This window comes from Hylobates moloch, unplaced genomic scaffold, assembly GCF_009828535.3.
Source record: "Hylobates moloch isolate HMO894 unplaced genomic scaffold, HMol_V3 SCAFFOLD_2, whole genome shotgun sequence".
Lineage (NCBI taxonomy): Eukaryota > Metazoa > Chordata > Mammalia > Primates > Hylobatidae > Hylobates > Hylobates moloch.
In genome coordinates this window covers 142,749,610-142,775,840 of record NW_026652277.1, presented here as the reverse complement: position 1 = coordinate 142,775,840, position 26,231 = coordinate 142,749,610, and the positions used below count along the sequence as shown (strand labels likewise).

Sequence of the window (26,231 nt, the reverse complement as noted above, 5' to 3'; positions counted from 1 at the left end):
AGAAAATGTGGTATATATAGATCATGGAATACTACTGAGCCATAAAAAAGAATGAAATAACATCCTTTGCAGCAATATGAATGCAGCTAAATTCAAGTAAGTAAAATGAATCCTCAACTGCCATGTCAGGGAGTCAATAGACAATATCAAGGACTGGGTGTAAAAGACTACTATTTAGAGGTAATTATCAGGTGTAAAACTCCAAATGAACAAGAAACAGTTGCTTCTATCACAGTAGACTATGTTGCAAAAATAAATAAGATGCTGATTTCAAAATTATTTGGTGTCTCTTGCTATAATGTTAGCTTTTTAAGGCCAACACTCTGATAGCATTAATTGTCTCCAATGTACTGAGTTCTTTTTTTGTTATAGAAAATTTCATGTTTCAAGTTGTCTTATAATTAATTTATAATGACAAGAATTCATTAAAGTGCAGTATACTGTCCAAATCTTATTCCTCAGGGTAGAGGTGTACAATAAATTAGTCTAGTTTTCTTCCTTCTTCTTTACCACACCACTTCCCTTGATCCCACTGCCCCATGTTCTCAGAAATCTTCAGATGCCAGTTTTCCCCTCCTTCAGCTTCATCTTCACCTCTCCCCTCTGTGATTATACATCCCATCCTACTAAATCCTTCCTTTCATTCCACCTGGCCCTCTACCCAATGATTACCTTCCCTTTTCATATTTACCAAATTTTTCCAAAGAATACTCTACTCACTGTTCTTACTTGCATCTCAATTCCTCCTAAGCTGACTGCAATCCCATGTTCTTGAAACATCTAGCTGTCTTTCATTCATTTATTCATTCAACAAATAATTACTTTGTTCACTGATAAAACCTGACAGGGCTCCTGCCTTTAAAGAGCTTATACATGTATACAGACATTAACCAATTGTATAAACAAATATATATGCATAAGCTATGCCAAATGCATGAAAAATTATTTTCTCACTGATAAAGTCTGACATGGCTCCTGCCCTTAAGGAGCTTATAGGTGTAGACAGAGAGTAATCAATTATACTAACAAATATATATTCATAAGCTATGCCAAATGCTGTGAAGGGAAAGTAGGAAGTATGAAGACAGTACTTAATGGACGAGCTTGATCTGATGTAAGGGTCAGAGGAGGTTTCTCTAAGAAAATGACATTTGATCTAAGAAACGAAGGACAAGTAGCAGTTCTCCAGTTAAGGTGACTTAAAGGTAGGGAGAGAATTCTAAATACAGCATATTTATGGCATTGTATCTACTAATTGAGAAGCACCCTGCACTAGCCCTGTTGCAGCATTCCTCACTCTACATTTTAAAACTCTTTAATTATCTGTATCCCTCCATTCAGACTCTCTACTCTTCCAGTCTATAAAATCTACAGGGGCCCAGATCATGTACTTCTTTTTCATTATCTCATTAAAGAGCTGTGCACAGTACCAACACACAGCATGTTCTTGATAAATACTTTTTAAAAAAACACATGAATATTATCCATGACCCCCATCTGCCAAATATAACGAACATGTTTTAAATTTTTATCTTATTGTAGCTCTGTCATTTAATCAGTCGCTCAGTACCTCCTTCCTGACCTTTGATACACTCTTGCTTCAGTGACATCTTTTTTCCAGCTTCTCCTCTCCTCTCTGAGGTTCCTGTTCCTTCACCAAGCCCTTAATTCCATCCAGGACTCACCACTTTGCATTTGCTTCTTGGGTGATCACTTCCACATTCAAATGGTTTCAACTTTATTCCAACAAAGGTGGATCTTTATTTCTACTGAGGACCTGGCTCCTGAGCTTCTGTTTCACATAGTAACTATTTGCTAGTCAGATATACCTATATCCCTCACAGCCATTTCAAAGTCAAGTGAACAAAACCAAACTCATCATCATTTCATGGCTCAACCCCGCAACAAAAAATTAATAAATCTAACTCTGTCTCCATTATTTTATTTTAGTTTATGGTATCACCATCCATTTAGATACCAATACTAAATATTTGGTGGTTATCCTGTTTTTACTTCCCACATTCAACTTTCCATCAAGGTCAGATAGTTTTAGCCCCATAATATTTATCTAGTTCTTTTCTCCTCCAGCCCTTTGACAACTAGCCTAGTTCACATTGTCATTATTTTCTTTCAGATGTCTACAGTTAGCACCATAAAATCAACAAGCAGCCAACCTAAAATATAAATCTGATACCACTACTCTCCTGCTTTTATTTTTCAATGGCCCCTATAGTCTGGAGGATAAAACCCAACTATCTTAATGTTTGCAAAGTCCCAGCTCTTGTTAGCTTCTCCAGCCCCACCTCTCACCACTTCCTTGCATAAACCTTACTCTAAGTTAACCACAAAGTGCCTGTGGCTCCCAGAGACATCAAACACTTCCTGGCTCTGTGCCTTTGCAGTTTTAATTGTAATCTCCCTCTTCTGGATACCTTTCATCATGCCATAATCCATCCAACAATCCTCCACAACCTAGCTCCCTTGGATTCCTCAAGATGGTGTTGAGTCCTTTCGCCATGAACCCTCCTATAATACTCCCTGCAACGTTCCACTTAAGTGCAATAGTGCTTATCATTGTCAGTCTAAGACTATGTCTCCCCTTCTGCAAGTTCCACAAGAAAAAGAACCACATCCTACAGGGCACACAACAAATTCTCATTAAAAGTCCATATAAGGTAGAATGAAAAAGTATATTCATTTATTTATTCAGCCATTATCTATTATTTAGTGCTATCCAAAGCTGGCAGCAGCTCTAAATACGAGAGGTAACTCAGAGAATAAAATAGATCAAATCTCTGCTCTCATGGCTGCAAAATATGTTCATTATTTTAAGTAGTGATAAGTAATATAATACTATGGAGAAAAAACAAGGCATATGGGAGGGGATAGTACCTACTGAGGTAGGGAATGGTGGTTTGAAATTATAGATAAGGTGACCAAGGGAAGTTTTACTGAGAAGCTGAATTTTCCTCAAAAACATGTAAGAAGTGAGAGAGCTGGCAGTGCACACATCTGTGGCAAGAACATTCCAGACAGAGGGACAAGGCAAGTCTGAGACCCTGAGAAGGGAGAATACCTGCTGTTTCAAAGCATAGCCAGTAGTGAAATTTGACTGTAGCAGGGTGAAGGAAGGAAAGATAAGACTAGAGGAGTCACAGAGTGGGGACATGTCCAGAGGGTGACGGGTTCTATGGTCATCATAGGACTAACTTTTGTTCTGTGTGAAGTAGGAACCACAGACAATTTTGAGCAGAGTGATGTAATTTGCGTTATGTTTAACGGCATCATTCTAGCTGTTGGGTTAAGAATGTTGTGAAGAATGAGATACCAGTTAGGAGGTACATAAAAATCCTGGAGAGAGAAAGATGATGCCTTGCCCCAGGTTAGTGATTGTGGGGGTACTGAGATATGGTCAGATTCTAAATACATTTTAGTGGCACAATCTACAAAACTTAATGACTCACCGGACGTGGGAAATGAAAGAAGCAGAGTCTGGGATAACCTAAAGTTCTTGACCTGAGCAGCTGGAAGACTGGAGTGGCCATTTACTGAGACAGAGAAGCTATGAGAAGAACCATTTTGGGAAGAAGAGAACATACTGCATTGGAGAAGTCTATTAGATCCGGTTGAAGATGTTGAGTAGCTATTTGGATATATAGCTTTTCTCACAGTTCCCCAAAACTTTGATTTGCCTACCGACTGAGCCAACAACAAAATATGTGCCCTGTTTTTAATTCTATGTGTGGTTTGCTGTAGAAAGAGAAAGCAACTCTTAAAACCTGAAAGGAAATGAAAATGGAAACTAATGAATTACATTAAGAAAGCTTTAGATCCTTTAGCAAAAATGTCTCCATCAGGACCCACATGGAAAATGGGCAGCTTTTTACTCAATTTCCTGTTTACATAGATCACTGGATTTCATCCTTTGCAGAAGCCCTCATCATCTATAACAGAGCTCCCAACAGGTGCTCTCATGCCCCAGGAGACGCTTCAGTATTTAGTTGTTGTTGGGGTGTCTAGTTGTCACAGAGATGGTGCGGCTGGCATTTATGGATGTCCTGCAATGCTTAGAATATCCTGCACAATACAGAATTAAGCTTTTCTCATGTAATTTTTAAATGCATCAGACATTCATATTGGTAAAACTCTGTTTCAAATATCTTAAGTTAGAACCAAACTCTATTTTATATATAAACACAAAATAACATTTGCATGGCTTTTTTTTTTTTTTTTTTTTTTTTTTTTTTTTTTTTTTTTTTTTTTTTGAGACGGAGTCTCACTTTGCCGCCAAGGCTGGAGTGCAGTGGTATGATCTCAGCTCACTGCAACCTCCGCCTTCTGGGTTCAAGCCATTCTCCTGCCTCAGTCTCCCAAGTAGCTGGGATTACAGTAACTGCCACCATGTCCGGCTAATTTTTTTTTTAATTTTTTACTTTTAGTATAGAGACGGAGTTTCACTGTGTTAGCCAGGATGATCTCGATCTCCTGACCTCATGATCTGCCCACTTTGGCCTCCCAAAGTGCTGGGATTACAGGCGTGATTGCATAGTTTTAATATACAATGAATTTTTCAGTTATATAACTACTGTGTAAATTGATGAGATTGGTTATATTTAGAACCTAATTCTACTTTATATATAAGCCCAAAATATGTTTGCATGGTTTTAATGTACACTACATTTTCTAGTACCCTAACTATATATATATCTATATATATATACACGTGTACATACACACACATAAATATGTATGTGTATATACATACAAGCATAGATGACATGCAATATATATATAAATAATATATACACACATTTTGTCCTCATTTTAAAATATTAAATATAAAGGATAGGTATTGATAACATTCAAATTTCACTTCAAGGTTTCTTAAATCTAAATGCATGCACAAATTTGACTGCTTCATTATTTCTTCATTTCTTCTTTTACTTCTTCATTTTAGGTACCATAAAATGTCATGATATCTGAGTATTTATATGTTAAAATATGCATTATTTCATCATGATATTTTCACTTATTTCTATTTCATAACTAAGACAACATATTGATTTTTAAAATAAAATATTATAGGTAGTCACATTATATTTAATCTCAGGATAGTAAGCAAGTACTAACATTAGTTGTCATAAAAACAGGGCATTGGATACAAGTTAATATCCTACAAAGTATGTGCCATCAAACAATCATGCTTCTAACAACTAAGGTCTAGAGCTTGGCATACCATAAAAACAGTGCCAATGATAACCCCTGCTCCAGATTTAGTGATTTCAAGCAATCTGGAGAGTTAAAAATGGTTTATCAGTAGTTAGGGGAAAGCTATTTTATCCTGAATGGGCAATATTTGAAAGTAGTCATCAGCCTCTGAATGTGCTTTTGTAGTGATATATGAAGTACTAAGGAATTGCAGGATACCTAAAAGATGCAACATTAATACTTCAGATTCTTATTTTAGCAACTGTAAGTTACATAGCCACAGATATAAGAGACCAAAAAAAATGGCTTTTGTGTTGATCTTATGTGAACAGGGGAAAATTATTAATTTTCTTTGAATCAATACATTCTTGCCCAAAGCATTCTATTATAGGACTGAAGAGAATAAAATATCTAAATGGAAATACCATGACAAGTAAATCCCTCTAATTCCAAATTTATAATAAATTACGAATAAATACAATTCACTTTTTTTCTGCTTGCTTTTTTGGTCATTACTTAAACTCTCTGAAACTGGTTCTGCATCTTGAAATGTTGGTAATCACCTCTTGTTTACAACTTTCTTTTGAGAATTGAGACAACAAATGTAACTTACATACTACCAATCCTGTTATGTTATAATTATTTAATTATTGTGCAAAACCTTAAAAGTTTTATCAAATCACTTAACAGTGATGATCTGAGTGGTACATTGCAAATCAGAACCTTAGTATCACATCTGAAGTTTGGATGAGACAATATATTTACAGTAACTACAAAGGAGACTGAAATGCAATAAATGTCAGTACATGTTAGTGTTATTATTACTGTGATAACACCACAAACAAAGACCACCGGACAAAGGTACTTTGTATAGAGATGGCATATCAGAATCCAGAAATGACTATGCACATTTGATATTTCTTTTAAAAACATAAAAGTAACTTTCTGTCATCTAGAAATAATGAATATGTTGACCTTAGAATAAAATAAATTACAATTTAGTGTATGTATGTGTGATAGTGCTTATTAACTGTTTATTTGCTTTTATAATGTATAATCCTGTGTTTGTTATTTTTAGCATGCATCTCACTTTTAATTTTTTTTTTTACATATGTATCCATGTGCCATGTTGGTGTGCTGCACCCATTAACTCGTCATTTAGCATTAGGTATATCTCCTAATGCTGTCCCTCCCCCCACCCCCCACCCCACAACAGTCCCCAGAGTGTGATGTTCCCCTTCCTGTGTCCATGAGTTCTCATTGTTCAATTCCCACCTATGAGTGAGAACATGTGCTGTTTGGTTTTTTGTCCTTGCGATAGTTTACTGAGAATGATGATTCCAAGTTTCATCCATGTCCCTACAAAGGACATGAACTCATCATTTTTTATGGCTGCATAGTATTCCATGGTGTATATGTGTCACATTTTCTTAATCCAGTCTATCGTTGTTGGACATTTGGGTTGGTTCCAAGTCTTTGCTATTGTGAATAGTGCCGCAATAAACATACGTGTGCATGTGTCTTTACAGCAGCACGATTTATAGTCCTTTGGGCATATACCCAGTAATGGAATGGCTGCGTCAAATGGTATTCAATTTAACGTAATTTTTAAGTGATCAACAATGTCAGCAAGGAAAGCAAAGCAAAAGATTGCAAGGATTCAAAGCCTATATAATTGAGAAGTAATTATAGTACACGTGGAAGACTAGAACTTATACTTTTATATCACTTTTATGCCATTTTTTCCCATAAAGTACATCCTCATTTTTAAATGTAATATAAGGACTTCAATGTCTTAAGTCAATATTTATATGTGGCCTCATTAAATTTTGAAGAGTAATGCAAATAATAAGAATATACATTGTTTATCTATAAACATTTTCAGTTTAATTATATAATTACTTTCCTAAAATAAAAGAGCAAATACTCTTTTTCTACATACCTGCATTAAGACAGTTATAATTCGCTTCAATATTGTAAATATTGTTCAGTCATATCCAGATGTACACGTTTTTTCTTTTCATCCTAAAAGTTATCTCACCTTGCACTTTGGACACTTCTGGGCATTCCTCTGCCCATGCTCAATTTCGCTGGCCCAGTGACGCAACAATTTGTCTCCTTTTTTGTACTCCTTGCAGTTAACACCTTCATGCCAAGGAGAGTGGCACTTAAAACACCAGATGAATTGGCAGGTAGGGCACTGGATCTGTGTAAGAAAAAAATCATATTAATTACTAGTGGATATACTGAAAGTGTCTAAAAGGATAAGAAGGTGATGCTTGGGGAAATTAGCTAAAAGTTTATAATTTAAAATACCTCTCCCTCTCTATAAGACCCAAACTACACTAAGATATAAATACTCTGTTACTACAGGAAAGAACTGCTTTGGCAAGGATGACTTGGCTATTTGTAGGCTGTACTGGAGTTAAACATTTGGTTCTGGAAACCAATTTAGCTTTAAGAAAATCTCCCAGATTTAAGTGCAGTCTCCCAGATTGAACCTGAAGGCTCACAAGGCCCCAAATCCACACACTCAGGCTGCCCTTTAATTCACCTTTCCCTTGAATGAATTACCCAGCCATTTCCATTGTCTTCTTAAGAATGGCTTATTTCATTTTATTTTTAAGCCCCACAGATGCTTCATCAAATAAAAAACACAGTAGCAGTCTGGGTGTGGTGGCTTATGCCTGTAATCCTAGCACTTTGGGAGGCTGAGGCGGGTAGATCACTTGAGGTCAGGAGTTAAAGACCAGCCTGGCCAACATGGTGAAACCCCATCTCCACTAAAAATACAAAAATTAGGTGGGCATGCTGGTGCACGCTTGTAATCCCAGCTACTCAGGAGGATGACACGAGACATGAGAATCACTTGAACCCAGGAGGCGGAGGTTGCAGTTGAGCCGAGATTGTGCCACTGCACTCCAGCCTGGGCGACAGAGACCATCTCAAAACAACAACAATAAAAACACGGTAACAAACAAACTGCTAGAACAGCATTTGCTATGAAGCAGCATCTAAAATAATGGATACTCCTGGTTTGCTACCAATGTAAGGCAGGCTAATTATAAAAACAATGCAAAGCATTCTATTATTAGAAATATATCAATATAGTGGCCCTGTGGCCTGTACTTAGAAAACCATCAGAAATGGGCCTTCATATTTCACTATGTGGAGGGGTATATGACAGTGCACGTGTAAGTTTAATAAGAATATCTGTCTTCCACTTGACATGGAGGATATTTTATCTGACTTCCTTTATTTTGAATGATAGTGGAATATTCCACTCATACACATTATTTCCACTCCTAACTCTCTAAAAGCATATGGGTATAACCTGACTTACAGAGGCCCATGTGATTACAATGGATTAATAAAATGTCTCATTATGAATGATATTTATAACTGACCACTCTCTTTGCTCCTCTACGTCAAGTCACTGCAGCACGTGTGAATTTACTGACTACATTTTAAAGGTTGGTTAGAATTTCCTTTTTGGAAAACAACTTTTTTGACAATGGAGGTTCTACTATATAGATTAATCAGCTGAGTGGCAATTACAATCACAGCTCTTCTGTTAATAACTCAAAGCACTGAATTTTCACTTATGTCAAGAATGGATAATGCTCCTCTTGTGCAAATATGAAGTAAAAGTACTTTTGTTATTAACTTTATATAAAAATGGTATTCTGTCATAAGGCTTAAAAGATTTTCATGTTTATTTATTTATTAAAATTCTGTTCAATGGTAGTATCTGTGTTGAATATATTACATGCATTATTTATTTTCATCCTCAAAATAATGCTGGAAGGTAGATATGAACATCATCAGTTTACAGATGATGAAAATGAGATGCAGATAGATTAAATAACTTGCTGAAGGTAACACAGCACATATGTGTTAAGAAGGAATTTAAACGTAAGTTTGTCTGGCTCCAAGTTTAGCATACTTTTCACTATACGTCTTATACTAAACGGCATTTGTTCTTTGACAATTGACAACTTAAAATGTAGTAGTCAAAGATGGTCATATCATTAAACTATTCAATAAGTCAGAATTCCACACGATTACCAAGATAAGGTGAACTTTGAAAATTCTTTTCAAGATCTACTCTATATAAATTGAGAAACTACTTGGTTTAAGTGAAAAAATGAAAAAAGAGAAAAAGGATGTTACTCTAGTTATTTAAAATAACTGTTTTTTCCTTTTTAATCATTACAATTAAAATACATCTTTTTAAAAGAAAACAAATTGAAGTAGATGAGATTCAGCTAAGAAAACAATATAAAATGTTTACTTCCATTTGCCATTGAGCAATGAAGACTAGATGTAAATATCACATGGAGCCTTCCTTTCCAATATAATGAATGAAATGAGGAAAGAAGGAAAAAAATTGCTTTTCCTTATGCATCTAACATTAAGTCAGAAGACCTGAATAGTTAATTCAGTTATCTTCTATTGGACATTATTCAAAATTCTGAATCGCTAGATTCCAGCATCATTAAATAAACTTTTTGAAAAGATCTCTCTAGTTTTTAATCAGTCTTAGATTATATTTATGCAATATTAGAAGGAATGTAAAGATGCTTTGAAACTGGGATTCGCTCTATAAATGTCAGACATTTAATGGCTCAAAGATCTTTGTGATTAAGTGCTGAACTATCACATTTGTGAATCTCTAATGAAGACAATTATAGCAATGCATGATTCTCCTAAGGCATCAGAATAATAAAGAATCTGACACGTTGTGTCCAAACCAGGGACTCTGGCTCAAAATAAACAACCAAGTCCTACTGCAGATCCTATTGCAAATCCTCACCAACAGCACAGACTTAGTGGGAAACTGTGACCAGAGTTATGGGGCAGGCTCTCAAGTGAATACGAGTAAGTTAAATTCATACTGGATTGCTTACTATCTCTCACTGAAAACATCAGAATCACTCTTCATTTGCTTTGGATTAAAACCATGAAAGGACTAATAGCCAACTCCAACAACTTTGGTATTAGAAGACTACATCTGAAATTGTCCCAGATTTTTTGTTCTGAAGATGCCTCATTCATTTTGAACTTAACCATATTCAAAATTGGCCTTACGCAAACACATACAGACATCAACACTGCATCTTCCTCCACTCTTTTATTTACAGTTATTCTTCCACATGTAATGCTATCTCACAACCACAGACCCACCACATGGAGTGCCTGCCTTCTTAGTAATTAGTCACACAGAAATCATCATGCCCTGTCCTTGGGGCTCAAAGTGTGGTTGCAGGGCCAGAAACATCAGCATCATCTGAGAACTTGCTGGAAACACAGAATTCATGAATCCTTAGACCTTAGAGCCAAAAGTGCACATTTTCACAAGGTCCGAAGGTGATTCACACGCATCATAAAGTTTGAGAGGCACTGCTCTCTACCATGTGACTGCATCGCCCAGGCCACAATTTGTTGGACCAGGAATGAGTCCCTAAGCCAAAAACATGTATTCACTAGTTGGCAAGCTGCCTAAGCAGTGGCATGAGCTTTGTGTAGCAGGGGAGCACGTTGTTGAATGGAGATTAGCCAAGATAGATTTTTCTCCTTGAGGAGTGTCATGGAGATACAAAGGATGCCTTCATGGAGGCAAAGACAGGGAAGAGCTAAATGACTACAATGCAGACCACTGGAGAAGGACACAGACACTGACTTCTGGTGAGATGACAGAAGGGCTCTCACACTACCAGAGCTTGTGTTTGATTCTCTATGAGGCCTGCCTGGGCAGCTGCGGAGAGTATTTTCCTGCCCTTCCTACTCCCCATGGAGCCTTACAGTAAACCTCACTAATTGAGGTAGCCCAAGAAACAGTACATTTCTGCTTCTGGTAACTGGAAGAGTCCAGTGAATTAAATCTATTAAAATCTTATCTTGATCAATGCTCCTTTCTTCAAGATGTCTTCTCTATTTCTTGCAACCAGATTCAGCACCTTTCTTATGGAACTTCCATTAGGGATGTAGATGTCTAATCTCTCCAACAGCCAACAAGTTCACTCTTCAGTGAACTGTGTTTGTCAAAGGCTTTGTCTCATGTAAAATGAATGATTTTGCACACAGTTTACGTATCACGTATCAGTTAACATTAAATGAATTCAAAGAAAAACCAACATATCCAATTTGTGATTAGTGGCTGAGATGGTATTACTAATTCCTATATTATCAGATGATGTTTACTTAATACATTGTCCTAATGAACTTTTACTGAGCACTATGATCAATGCACAAACTCTTCTGAAAGAGGCAAGCAGGGCTTCAAGTGCTTCAAGAATAAAGTTATCAGAGCTAAGAATCTTAATTAGCTTTCTCCAGAACCCACGAAAGATAAAAGAACTTTACATTAGATTTTTGACTTTTGAATACCCTTAGTTTTACCAGAAATCTGTGCTGTACTGAGATCAAAGTACACCGACTCACCTGCCCTAAGAAAATGGCATTTTCTCCTGATACTTCATCAAGTCGAATAAGGAAACAACCCACAAAATAAAAACAGTGTCTAAAACCAAAGAAAACCCCAGATTATTATTTTCCTGCCTAAATTCTAGATACCCCTATACACATCATTATTTTAAATAAATCACAAAATCATTACTTATCAAATTCAAAATATTAGACAACATCCATGTGTAAAGTAGCACTGCAAATATAAGAGCTGATTCAGTTTTCCAAAAAGGATTTGCTTTACTAGAACCTCAGGTTCAGATTCTCAATAATGAAGCACATTTATCAATTCATTTTCCCGTCCAACAAATATTTATTGGGCAACTTCAAGTAGCAGGAACTGCCTATGTTGATTGTACGCAGAAAAAAATGAAAATACTTTTCCTTAAGGAACTTACTGGGGTCTGACAGATATAAACCAAAAGAGCTATAAAGGCATATAGTAACTGCTAGAATAGAAGCTGGGACAAGTGGGTGCCATGTAAAGAGGCTTCAGTGAAGCCGGAACATAAGCGTTCAGAGAGAATGTGGCCTTCAACAGTGAGTAGAATGTTACTGGGACAAGTGATGAGGTAACACTTTAAGTAGAGGGTCCATCCTGAGCCACCACACAGAGGCCCAAGAGCACATGATATATTGGGGAAACAGCAAGTGTTCTAATGTAGCCTGAACAGAGATGTCCCTTCAGCTAGCTCAACCCTGATCCTTGCTAAGTGTACAATAAATGGAGCCAATAAGTTCCTACAATCCTGGCCTGTCCCCCCAAATATACCATGGTCCAGAAACTCTGCATAGGAAACATGTAAAAATCACAGCTGTCAGATTTGGGTATGTCCTAAAGAAACTAACCAAAATGGTAAATAATTGGGAAATCTTGTAGTTATAAAAATGTTTTAAAAACTGAAGATGCTTTTCTTGAAGATGAGATGTGGAGAGGTACAGCACGTTATAGAGAGGAGAAAATGAGTCTTGATGCATGGCTTCAAATACTTTCAAGGAAGCACTGTTTGGTCCCTTATAACATCAAATCCTAAAGCCAGAGTGGTGGCAATGGAAAGAAATTCTCCATATGGGAAAACATGTTTTGATTTCTTGTCTTTAATCTTACTCCCTGAGACTTCACTGCCTACTTGGGGATCTCTCCCTGCATGGAAATGCCAGTAACATGCAGTCTTCATGAGGCACTGCACCCTTGAACACAGTCCAAATGTGGCCAAGTGATCCTTGCCTTAGTTTCTCACAGCACAGCTAACACTAAGCTGGAAAGGGAAAGAGAAACTTTCCTAAAGGCTGAGGACAAACAGCAGGCCAAAACAAAACAAAACAAAACAAATAAAACCACACACACACACACAAAACGCATGACAAGGTAAGCTATATTGAGACATGGTGCTTATTTATATAAATAACCTTACTGAACTCCCTCAACATTGGTTTCCTTTTACATATGCAACACAATTATTTATTGCACAATGCATTCACATCAATACTAGCTTTTATGTTCAAGCTGGACTCATGCTTTTCTTGGACAGCATGTCAGAACTTGAGGATGGGGGTTGTTTGAAAAAGTACTCTCTCCCTAATTTGAAAATCACTATTTCATATCAGTCCATCTTGCTCCTACCACCTGGAAACACCTTAAGCATTTACAGACTCTTCCTGTGAATCCAGAGAGCAAAGCCCAGAGAAGCATTTGTCTGGGTCTATTTCTTGTCTGAGGACCCACTTCTTCCCTGATTTGCATAGCCCAAAGTCCTGGCCACAAAAATGTGGTATCATCCTGTTTTGAACAAGATGTCCTGTTCTGAACACAACAGAATCAGGATAACATCTCACAAGAGGTACTCACATAAAGTAGCAAGAGGTCCATTGTGTTACAGTGTACAAAAGGAAATGGGAATATTCTCTGTGACCAATAAGTGAAGGCAGGAGGGAAGCATACCTCAGTCTAAAGGTAACAATGAATTATTTCAAATCTGAGGTTTTTGAAAATGGAAAGGAATGATTCTATTAACAAGTTCCTTAACAAAAGCAGTGTTCAGAGTCTGCATGGCCAACTGGTAGGCATATTGTAGAGGGGATCCGTGCACTGTGTAGACAGCCCCAGTAGATTCTCTTACAAATCTAAGTAGGTAAATATGGAAAGGTAGTAGTAGAGAGGGTCGCTGATAAGAAATGTAAGGTCTTCACTTCACTTCTTTCAGAATATCTTCCAGACCATTTTATAATGAACACCACACTTGGCCTACTTTCACACACTATCTCAGGGGCCATCAGAGAGAGACGATTCTTCACTTGTTCATTGTGCTAAAGATCCAGTGACAATGGGATAAAGGGAAAACAGTTCTTAGTATCAGTGCAGGTCAATTTATCCTAGCTGCAAGATTTGATTATTACTATAGTTTTTTTTCTAAGGTGAAGTGTAGGCTAAAATATAAGATAAATTCCAACATTTGGCTGTTAGAAGTTCAAGCCCAAGTTAAAAACCTCTAAAAATACTGTGTCTAATTTATGCATCAAAAAAGCAAACAAAGAACAGCCTCAGCAAAACACTTCATTAGTAACTGAAGAAAGAAATGCTAATATAATTTAGTAGGCTTGCATCATAGCTGAGTGTTACACATTTTTTCAAGGGTAATGTATGTAACACACACTTTGTTTACACTGGCGTCTATCAACAGGGCTAGACGACTTTAACTGTCTCATAAGTCTATGCCAACAACAACCATTTAAGAAACTACACTTTTTTTCTATGGGCTCCTGACATGAGTGATACATTAATCCCAAGAGAAATCAGTGTGTGTTATAAGCTACCCTAACCTTGCAGGGAAGATGCACAACTAGATTCTCCATTTGTAAACACTGTCAACTTAAAGTGATGGTGTCAGGGAAAACCAGAACAAAGCAGCATACTCATTACACATTCATGGGAAAGCTTTACACATTCTTACATACGGGAAACAGTTCTCAAGTTATCTTTACCAGAAGGAAGGTTAAGCACGTTTTAAAGTACACCAGTTCGCAACAACCGATTGATTTGACTGTATTCTTAAAGCCCTTAGAAAATTCTTTTACCACAGGAGAAAATATTTGTGTAGTGTTTATAAAATGTAATTTCTACTCAGAGGGTTTATAAGCAAGAAAAAAAGACAGCTAGAGAGATAAGGTAAGCACACAGACAGAGTTTCTCCAGGGAATTTTATTGGCTTTTTTCTTTCACCTGGGGTGAAAGATGCGTCAAAAGTGCCATTGTATAAATTATCAAGATTCTGCTTAACGTTTGTGGGAAGAAGAGTGGGGATTATTATTAGTCTTGTCTGAAGAAAACCATCAAAAGAATTACCTCTAACATGTTCTCTAACATGTTGATAAGCATGACTTTCAACTCTTTCTCCAAATCGATATGAAAAGGGGGATCATTTCTTAAGTCTACACTTGGAATAAGAACGAAACCTAGAATTGCACCTACCTCAGTAAAACTTGTATGAGTAAAATAACTACTTTTAATCCTTTACACATCTCTCCTCTCTTCCATAAAGAACTGCTATCACCTCCTCTACCTCCTAAAGAATATTTTTTCATTTTTGTAAATTCAATGACAATCCCCTTCACTGCCCCCAATATTGACGACTTCCACCAAATCACTCCTGAGTCATGTTTTCTGGACATCTCTTTGATGCCCTAAAGGGTCTTCAAACTTAACACTATCAACATATTTCAAACTGAATTAATTTTCCATTTCCCAAACCTGCCCCTCCTCTTCCAGACATAGTCAATTTTACCCCTCCTTTCTGCCCATTGTCCACCACCCACCCCATGTTTTATTTCAACTGTGTTCTTTTTTACTCCCCCATGCCCTTCTCAATACCCAGGGTTGCTCATTCTGCTCTCTTTGCCTAATAATAATAACAATCATAATATTTTCCAGTATGTGTCATATGTGGTGCTAAGTAATTTATATGTGTGATTTCATTTAATTCTTACTACATTCTTATGACTAAGGTACTACGACTATCCCCAGTTAAAGACGTGGAAATGATACTCAAGGTGACAGAGCTAGTGTGTGACAGGCTGAGAGTTTAATTCCAGTTTGAAAGCAGTGCTCTGACCTGCCTTTTCCACCTTGGTAAATCCAACATCTCAAGGCTTAATGTGTTTACTCTTAAATGAATCCTTCAACAAATATATTTTGAGTGCACCCTCTACTAGACATAGCGCTTGACACAGGTTATCAGCAGTGAATGAAGTAAACTTGGACCTGGACTCCCAGAGACCAGTTAGAAAGAGAAACTTAAAGCAAATAACCACACATATATATCATAAAATCCCAAGTGATAATTGCTATGGTGAAAAGCTTTGGGTGTGGGTGATGTGTCTATCTCCAGGCATAACATGAGGACATTAGTAACAACTTCAACATTTTTTTATTTCTCCATCATTAACTTGTTCTCTATATTGATATGCGGTTGCTGTTGCACTGATAAATTATAGGAACTATTCAGGTTAGAAATTAGATTTCTAGTTGGAAATTAAAGTCAACCTTGTAGAAATGGAATGGTAAGCCCTCCTGGCATCATGACAAGAGTTTTAGGGAGAAGAAGACAGAAATACTATGGATGAAAAAGTGAGACTGGATTTGACAAAAGGCAAGGTTGTCTGAACGTCAATCTCTCAAATCACGAATGCACTTGTTCTATTTGCTATAGTATGAGTTTGACAATGTTCAGAACATAATATAAAGCTCTATTTACTCAAATTTTTGCCAGAAGGGAATTGTTGGGTGTTGGGTCTGGAAGGATAAATGGACAGGTAAGAGTTCTAGTTACTGCTTATTGTTATATTCTTTTTACCCTTTATCCACCTGCTGAGTACAAACAATTTAACAAGTGGTCTTTACAAAAATTAAAACCCACAAATATGATATTTTAGGTCTCAAACTTCATGTGAGAAGCACTTACTCAGCTATAAAATAGCTATAATATTTTCAAACAGCTGAATTGACAGCAAAAGCCATAATAAATGTTCAAAGAATGACGTCTTGGATGAAGATACTGTGAATCAATGACTCAGAATAACGTTAAAATAAACATTCCAAGGGTTTTATCAATAGACACAAACCTACTTAAGCCTGTAAACATTATTATAAAGAGATGTTAAATTGCACAGAAATGTCAGACATTAGCAGCAACCTTTTTTCTTTTCCTATTTCTGTTGCCTTATGATGCAATGTATTGTGTGTGAGTACTTGAATTCACTCCTCTTAAAGTGACAATAAATGACACCAATTTGGAACTACCTTATTTTATTAGGGAAATTGAATTTTTAAAAATACCGCAAAATAAAAAATGTTCACCTGTTCATCACAAAGAACAAAGATCTTAGTCTCAGTACAGGGTGCCATACTGTGGCCATGAATCTCATGATTGGTTGGCTGGGGTATCCATGTCAGTGCTCTCCATACCTATAATACCCAGACAGGTATGGGCATGTAAACCAGGTAGTTAATGTTAACGTAAACCACAGAGTTTAATGATGAAAAATGTTATATAAACTTTATACTAAAAGAAGTAAAAATTATTGCTTCAGGAATTATTTGAATCATCACTAGAACTTTGTACAACATAGATCAAGGAGATTATTAACTTCTTCTGTTATCGATCTTCTCTTCTACACTAGTAAAGAAGAGTAACAAAAATAATCATCCTCAAATTCTGTGGTAGTTTTACTCTCTTGAAATTTGCTTAAGTTTCATTTTATAGTGTAATGAGATTTCCACCCCACACCCACCGCTGAGGATCTTTACTGCTTCATAATCAACATTTATTGTGTTGTTGAATTCCTCCTCAAACAAAAGCAAATTTTCTTTTCCTCTACTAATCAAGAGGAATCAATTGAGTTTAATAAATTTAAGATGTTGATCCATTCGCCCCTGCTTCTCTTCTTACCTACAACGAATCGATAGACATTGGAGAAGCCTGACCTCTGGGAAATGTTATCAGAATACCATGGGCTCACTCAAAATTATACAAATATAGAATCTTCTATTTGGCAATTTTTACATATTTCACTCTCAATACATGTGTATTGTGATACATTATGCTCATCACAACATGATTTTGGGGATTTTAGATGAAATGAGACGTAAAACGTTTCACTGTTGCCATAATTGTGACTTAAATTATAACTCCTTTACCCATTTCATAAAAACAACACATTTAAAAATTACTCAGTTATTCCCACTCTAATTCAATTTTGTACACGTTTTAATTACTGCAATTTTAAAAATTAGTATAGTCTGAGTTTCTATAGATCCAATTCCAAACATATATTAGAAAAAAATTGAATATCGTAATTTATGGAATTACAAGTCCTTCTAAAACTAGTAATTTCCTGATCTTATACAATAACATACAATTGCAATGAAAATAACTTAAAATAATCTAAGGATATATAGCATGAAATAAAAGTATTCTATTAATGTTCAGTTAGCCTTCAACACCACTGTAGGGTAGTACTTTAGTTATACAATTTTGTAACCTCAAAAATAATGCTTTCTATAGAAGGGAAAAAAAGGATTTTTTTCTAACAGTTATACCTGATAGAGAATGGCCTGCATAAAAACAGGAAATAAATTAACTATGAGAGCCAAGCAGTTTCAAAGAACAACGACTCATGAAGAAGCTTTGACTAACCTACAAATACTGTAGCTTATAACTGCAACAGCAGAGGAAACTACCTGCTAAACCATGGTCCCCTCAAAGCTACAAAATGAATAATGTAACCACTGCTCTCAAGAAACGGAACATGACCAGAAACTTACCTTAAATGGAGATGACTTCAAACAGCCTTTGAAACCACTTCATCCTGCCATTTTGCTGTAATGACAAGGATGAAAACTACTGCCACAGCCTCACTGGTTTTCTGCTTCATTTACTGCAAAGATTCTCTGCTGTCGATTAGTCACCCGGTGGCGAGGCTTAAAAATTTGGAAGACAATTGTTCTGGGGTGGGCCTGGGGCACTGGTGGGTCATGAAAGTTCTCAGGTGATTCTAATATACAATCAGGGCTGTGAATCAATGCTCTGCTGCCACAGTTGTTGCCTTGGTTTCCCAGGCTTCTGTCTGGTCCTCTTGTGATAGCTTCTACGAATGCTGCCAGATGACATTTCTCTAATGCTTACAGAGTTAAATCCAAACTTCTGCGCAAACTGCACAAGACTCAACATGATCTGCTCTTATCTGCCCAATCAGCTGCCTCTCCCGACTCTCCACCAGCTCTAGAAGCACTTGATTACAACAAGCCTGGCCTTAGCCTCAGGGGCCGTGCACTTACTCATCCCTTGCTCTGAAATGCTCACCATGTTTATCTGTCTGGAGAACTGCACCTCCTCTGTGAAGCCGTTCCTGACATCCTAGAGCCTAACTCTCCTTCAAGTGTCCTCAAAGCACCCTATATGTACACAGTTTTGTGTTTTTTTCTAATCATATTGGACTGTCATTTTTAGAACACATGTCTCTCCCATCTTCGACTTTTTTTGAAGCAGGGACTATATCACATTTGCTCTATAGCCCCCAAACTTAGCACACCGCCTAGCATATACAGCATTCTGTATTTGCTGAAAAAATGAATGAATACCATTTATACTATTTTTACCTATTATAGACAGAACAAGAGGAGACTTACATTGGGACCACTGAAAAAAAATCAAATCCATAATAATAACGAAAAAGCCTTAGTATTTATTTAGTATTTGGTAGTAGTAACTATTATTAAAGATCAGCCTTCCTATAAGGTTACTAGATTAATTTTCAACATGGTTAAAGTCAAAGACAAAACTGTAATTAACTCCTTAAGAGCGCTCTCTTATCATCAGCCTCCCCAAACCATATGCTTTCAGAATGATGGCCAATATATGCTCACCTGCAGCTCCGTAAAGGAAAGACGCCCCCTTAATGCCCACCACAAGTAGATCTAATCTGGCTGCTTCTGCCATGTGACATCTAACCCACAGCTCTGGTGAAAATGCTTACTTTGTATTTGCTTTCTGATCTGGAAGGGGTGGGAATATGTCCTTTTTTCTTGAAGGTTGTAAAGTGCTTGCACTGAGGACATGGCTTGGTGCTGGAATCAATACGGCCAAGTTCCAAGAAGTACTTATACTTGATGGAGTCTTCATGCGTTAAGTTATAGACAACAGTTGTTTCTTCCAAGAATTCAAAACACTCTGTGATGGGGCATTTGATTTCTACTTGGCCAAGTTGTACCTGCATGATGGAAGAGCAGATGGAAGGAAAAAAACATCACTGGTTATTTTCTTTCATTTTTTTTTTTTGTATACAGTATTACTTATTTCATGATTGCAATAAAGGATTGTGTGTAATTTTTAAGATAACATAATGAATGTTAATTACCTTGATACCTGCTTTGGGCAATACCAAAATAATCACTACATAATGTTTCTGAAATGACTTATAGGGCATTTAAGTCTTCCCTGATCATTCTTTTTTGTAAAAAGAAATGGACCTAAGCCATAGGCTCACCAAAGAAGCAAATTATCATCTCATGTTTCTGGAAACTGCAGGGTTAGACAGCATTCAGATGATGCACCAACTGCAAGAACTGCAGGGTCAGGCAGCATTTAGACAACATGCCAACTAAAAGGTGTTTCACATTTTTCAACATCACTGCAGAATACTTCAGCACTAAACTCTGGGCACATTTTACTATTTTAAAAGGACAAAAGATTTTGTAATGTATAATGCCTAATAGTTTAAAAATTGTTACAAAAAATAACTGTTTCCTCTGACCCTTCTGTGTTAAGAACATAAAGTAAGTAGTTCCTATATAATGAGAATCATAGGAACAAGTAATAAAATGAAACCAGCTACAAAAGTGTAAAAAATCCTTATGAAATCTGGCTGCTACTGAGGTAATTTACAAAATTGATGTATTCAAAGGACTACGAAGCTAGATTAGGAGAGAAGGGAGGATACATCGAAACGTGACATTTAGCATGTGTTATGGAGTACTAGATATGTTTAGCATTAAAAATTACAATAAAAGATTAAAGCAAAAAGTGTGGACACAACTAATTTTTAAATGATTAAAATAAACTACTTTGAAATAATGTGAGTAGCTAGAGCATTTTTCGTAAGTAGTGAACAATAACTCTTTATATTCATGGCATTACAATCTCTTTTGTCCATCCTAATGTAGTACAGGGAGGCACTAAAAACTCCAAATGACAAACACCACCAAACTCTTTTTTATTTGGGTGAATCTGACATTCTCAGAAAGCAAAACATACGCACTTGGAGTAGAAAAGCACGCTATGAAGACTCGGGTAGGAATGGGAGAAAGCCACGCAGTTTACGAGAAGAAAAACATCACCACAAAGAGCAATTAAAAAAAAAACTAAATTCATAGTAACTTTTAACATTGCTATTTATCTGGCACAAACTTGCGGGAAGGTAGTTAAGAAGTTGCAGGCTGAAGGATGCATGGGGTGACATGTTGAATACCAGAAAAGGACATGAGCTAAGCGGAAAGCAAAATGAAAGAGACTGGCTTTGGATAATTCTCCTTATTAGTATTGACCTGTTAAAAGTATAAATTGTTGCATAATTTTATGCTACTATTGTACAAAACATGGCCCAGAGAGGATTTAAAAATATGTGCCCACTTTTTTCTATTTTTTCTGATGAGTCTGCTCACAGTCCCAATCAGATTTTATTATTCATGTTACAGTGTTACGATGCTATTATAATTCAAATTGTTTTAGAATAAATTATTTTGTTCTGCCTCAAGACAAAAATTCTCAGATTTTTGTGTAGACAAAAACCCCTGTGTAACAAACTAAGAACCTAGCTTAACGAAGTATATAACTTAAACATTAAAAAATGATTAAATGTTTCCTCTCTTAATATTCTGCAGACATTTATCAAGCACGATTCTGAGGCAGGTACGGGCTAGGTACTGAAACTTTGCAGGTGCATGTCAGTAAAGAGGCAATCAGGAGGCAAAATGGTGAGTACGAGGTGTCAGGAGAAGTATAGTAATCTCAGACCTGGGGGGATCAGAAGAGGTTTCTTGGAAGAAGTGAGGTTTCAAGTGAGAGCTTAAGACTAGCAGGATTTAGCCAAACAAAGGTGAGAAGGGGTTCCAAGCAGATCAAAGAGACAACTTGGGCAAAGGCCTGGAGGAAAGAGGACACAGCACTAGCATACCCCAATTGGATCAACTTGTATAGTGCCCAAATGCACATGCATCTGAACTTAAAGATCACAGCCTTGGGACGGCTCTTAAAGATGAGCAGCAGACTGAACCACAAAGTGTGAGTAAGGAAAGATGAGGCTGTAAGCAAAGATGAACCAGCTAGGACCAGAGCACAAGGGCAGAGCATGAAGCCATCTTAGGAGTCTAGATGTTTTTCTATTTAAATAGAAAACTATGCAGTTTTTCAGAATGTGAAAGAGTTTCTTTCAAGTCCACAGAAAAGGGGCTTACTTGGGCCACCTCGAGAGGCACTTGTTATTGGGAAGCAGTACATTTCTGTTATTAAGAGCCTGAATTTTTTACTCTCAGGTCAGTGTTCGAATCCAGCCTTCTTCACCTATGAGTTTATTTTATTTTAACTATATAAATGAGAACAATGGAAGCAGCAATTTCACAGCCACTCAGGAATGGCCAGGTGTTATGGAAACTGAATGCAGTTTAGGGGCTAGAACAATCCAAGGCAGCTAAAGAGGGCAGATTGTCTTGATACTCCTTCAGCAGTGGGTATTTATTACTCAACCACATCGGGATACCATCCAACATCCAATCAAACACCTTCTTTTCTACTGCAGTATTTCTCAAATCTGCAAATCTATTCAATCTCCGTAGAATACATTACTTCCTCTTGCTTTCATACTCTGCATTGACTATTCTTTACCCTCCCTTCTTTCTCAAGGCTCCAATATCTCTATCCTACTACACTGAACCAAAGACCTCATATTTTATTGAACACATCGAGGCAATCAGATGCATATTCCCATACCTACCCACTACCAGCTCTAGCAATTTACATCTCTGTTTTCTGTCTTCCCTCTGTAGAGGGCTGAATCTATTTCCAGAACAATGGATATGAGTCTCTTGAAGTGTCTGTTGAGCATTCCAGTTTCCTGGCCCACTCAAGACCTACAGAATTGGAATCATTGTTGACAAGCCAGTAATTGGCAGTTTGGAACAGCTACTCATACAATCCTTTGATTACTCATACTTCTTCATACTAACAATATCCTCTTTTTCATAATATAGGGTTACTCATCACCTATGCAATCTCCTGGCCTCTACATACATTCTCTTCAGAAAATTTTCCTCAAAAGATCACTAGCAAACAACTAATTATGATTAAGTGAAGTACACTTTTTCATGTGTTCAACAAGATATGTATTTCACCAATTCAAGAATGCATTTTAAAAGCATATTTTAATTTCTCGAAAGTCAAGTTTTTTATAATCAAAAGAAATTAGTATTGTACGATAGTTTAATTTGCAGTGTTTTTACTTTCTTGGTGGTACATAACCGAATACTGCATCCTACAATTGATCACATCTTAGATTTCAGTGAAATGTGGTTTTTATGGGCTAGGTAGTGTGACCGACTTCTGGAGAGATAAGAGGAGAGAGAAACACAGGGTTTCTACTGGAGGAAATGAATAATAAACAAGCAAATAAACAAGGCAGATTGTAACCTGTGTTATGAATGAACTACACATCATGGAAGCAATCTCTAAGGAAATGACAACCTGAGTTGAGAAATGAAAGGCCTGTCATGCAGAGAACATGGGGAAGAGACAGCAAACAAAGGAAACAAGAACATTGGCTCCAGCCAGAAGGTGTCTGATGTGCCTCTGATCAGAGCACAGAACTCAGTGACAAAAATATATACTAAAGGAGAGAGAGAATAGTATGAGATGAAGTTGGAGAATTAGGCAGAAGACAGATCACATGGGCCTTGTTGGCCATGGTAAAAAGTCTGTATTATATAAAGACAATACGAATCACTGGTTTTATGAAGAGGACTGACATGCTCGTCTTGGAGAAGAGATGGTAGAGGAATAAAAGTGAAGGTTGGGAGAATTCTGGAAGTCTGGATTCAATGGCTCTTCCCACAAGTGATGTCTAGCTGTTATAGGCAGTAGATGATAGATGACTGAGAGGTAACAAGATAAAGGGTGTATTTTGGAAGTGGAATCAACGAGATTTTTTTAAATTGACAAAAATTTTATGTATTTATGGGATACAACATGATGTTTTAATATATACGTACAGATCAATATATATTAACCAAGCTAATTAATAAATGCATTGCTTCACTGCTCATTTTTAACAGAAGTAAGAACAAAGATCATTAATAGGAGTGGTGAGAGAGAGCATCCTTGTCTTGTGCTGATTTTCAAAGGGAATGTTTCCAGCTTTTGCCCATTCAGTATGATATTGGCTATGGGTTTGTCATAAACAGCTCTTATTATTTTGAGATATATTCCATCAATACCTAATTTATTGAGAGTTAACATGAAGGAATGTTGAATTTTATCGAAGGCCTTTTCTGCATCTATTGAGATAATCATGTGGTTTTTGTCACTGATTCTGTTTATGTGATTATGTTTATTGATTTGCATATGTTGAATCAGTCTTGCATCCCAGGGATGAATCCGACTTGATCGTGGTGGATAAGCTTTTTGATACGCTGCTGGATTTGGTTTGCCAGTATTTTATTGAGGATTTTTGCATCGACATTCATGAGGGATTTTGGCCTGAAGTTTTCTTTTTTTGTTGTGTCTCTGCCAGGTTTTGGAATCAGGATGATGTTGGCATCATAAAATGAATTAGGGAGGAGTCCCTCCTTTTCAATTGTTTGAAATAGTTTCAGAAGGAATGATATTAGCTCCTCTGTACCTCTGGTAGAATTCAGCAGTGAATCCGTCTGGTCCTGGCATTTTTTGGGTGGTAGGCTATTAATTACTGCCTCAATTTCAGAACTTGTTATTGGTCTATTCAGGGATTCGACTTCTTCCTGGTTTAGTCTTGGGAGGGTGTATGTGCCCAGGGATTTATCCATTTCTTCTAGATTTTCTGGTTTATTTGTGTAGAGGTGTTACAGTATTCTCTGATGATAGTTTTTATTGCTGTGGGATCGGTGGTGATATCCCCATTATCATTTTTATTGTGTCTATTTGATTCTCCTCTCTTTTCTTCTTTATTAGTCTAGCTAGTGGTCTATCTATTTTGTTAATTTTTTCAAAAACACAGCTCCTGGATTGACTGATTTTTTTGAAGGTTTTTTCGTGTCTCTATCTCCTTCAATTCTGCTCTGATCTTAGTTATTTCTTGTCTTCTGTTAGCTTTTGAATTTGTTTGCTCTTGCTTCTCTACAGTTGTGATGTTAGGGTGTTGATTTCAGATCTTTCTAGCTTTCTGATGTGGGCATTTAGTGCTCTAAATTTCCCTCTTAACATTGCTTTAGCTGTGTCCCAGAGATTCTGGTATGTTGTCTCTTTGTCCTTATTGGTTTCAAAGAACTTCTTCATTTCTGCCTTAATTTCGTTATTTACCCAGGAGTCATTCAGGAGCAGGTTGTTCAATTTCTACGTAGTTGTGTGGTTTTGAGTGAGTTTAAATTTTAATTTGATTGCACTGTAGTCTGAGAGACTGTCTGTTATGATTTCAGTTCTTTTGCATTTGCTGAGGAGTGTTTTACTTCCATTTATGTGGTTGATTTTAGAATAAGTGCCATGTGGCACTGAGATGAATGTATATTCTGTTGATTTAGGGTAGAGGGTTCTGTAGATGTCTATTAGGTCTACTTGATCCAGAGCTGAGTTCAAGTCCTGAATGTCCTTGTTAATTTTGTCTTGTTGATCTGTCTAATATTGAAAATGGGGTGTTAAAGTCTCCCACTACTATTGTGTGAGAGTCTAAGTCTCTTTGTAGGTCTCTAAGAACTCGTTTTATGAATCTGGGTGCTCCTGTATTGGGTGCATATTATTTAGGTCAGTTAGCTCTTCTTGTTGCGTTGATCCCTTTACCACTATGTAATGCCCTTCTTTGTCTTTTTTGATCTTTGTTGGTTTAACCAGAGACTAGGATTGCACCCCTTGCTTCGGTACATGTATCCTGGAACTTAAAGTAAAATTTTTTTAAAAAAGAAAAAAAAACGTGGTACATATGCACCATGGAATACTATGCAGCTATAAAAAGGAATGAGGCCACATCCTTTACAGGGACATGGATGGAGCTGGAAGCCATTATCTTCAGCAAACTAAAGCAGGAACAGAAAACCAAACATCACATGTTCTCACTTATAAATGGGAGTTGAACAACAAGAACACATGGACGCAGCAGGGACGAGGGCGGGTGGGAACAACACACACTGGGGCTTGTCAGGGGATGGGGTGGAGGGAGGGAGAGCATTAGGAAAAATAGCTAATGCATGTGGGGGCTTAGTACCCAGGTGATGGGTTGATAGTTACAGCAAACCACCATGATACACGTTTACCTGTGCAACAAAC

At 36.9% G+C, this 26,231-nt stretch overlaps 1 protein-coding gene across 1 annotated transcript in view; it reads right to left on the bottom strand.

Annotated features, from left to right (window-relative positions):
• RNF217 (ring finger protein 217) overlaps window positions 1-26,231 on the bottom strand; it is a 128,610-nt gene that overhangs the window by 23,271 nt on the left and 79,108 nt on the right. The window contains exons 2-3 of the mRNA XM_032158224.2: window positions 19,708-19,941; window positions 7,250-7,414 (exon numbers count right to left, since the gene is read on the bottom strand). Coding sequence (XP_032014115.1) covers window positions 7,250-7,414; window positions 19,708-19,941 — 399 coding nt within the window. The remainder of the gene's footprint in view (window positions 1-7,249; window positions 7,415-19,707; window positions 19,942-26,231) is intronic.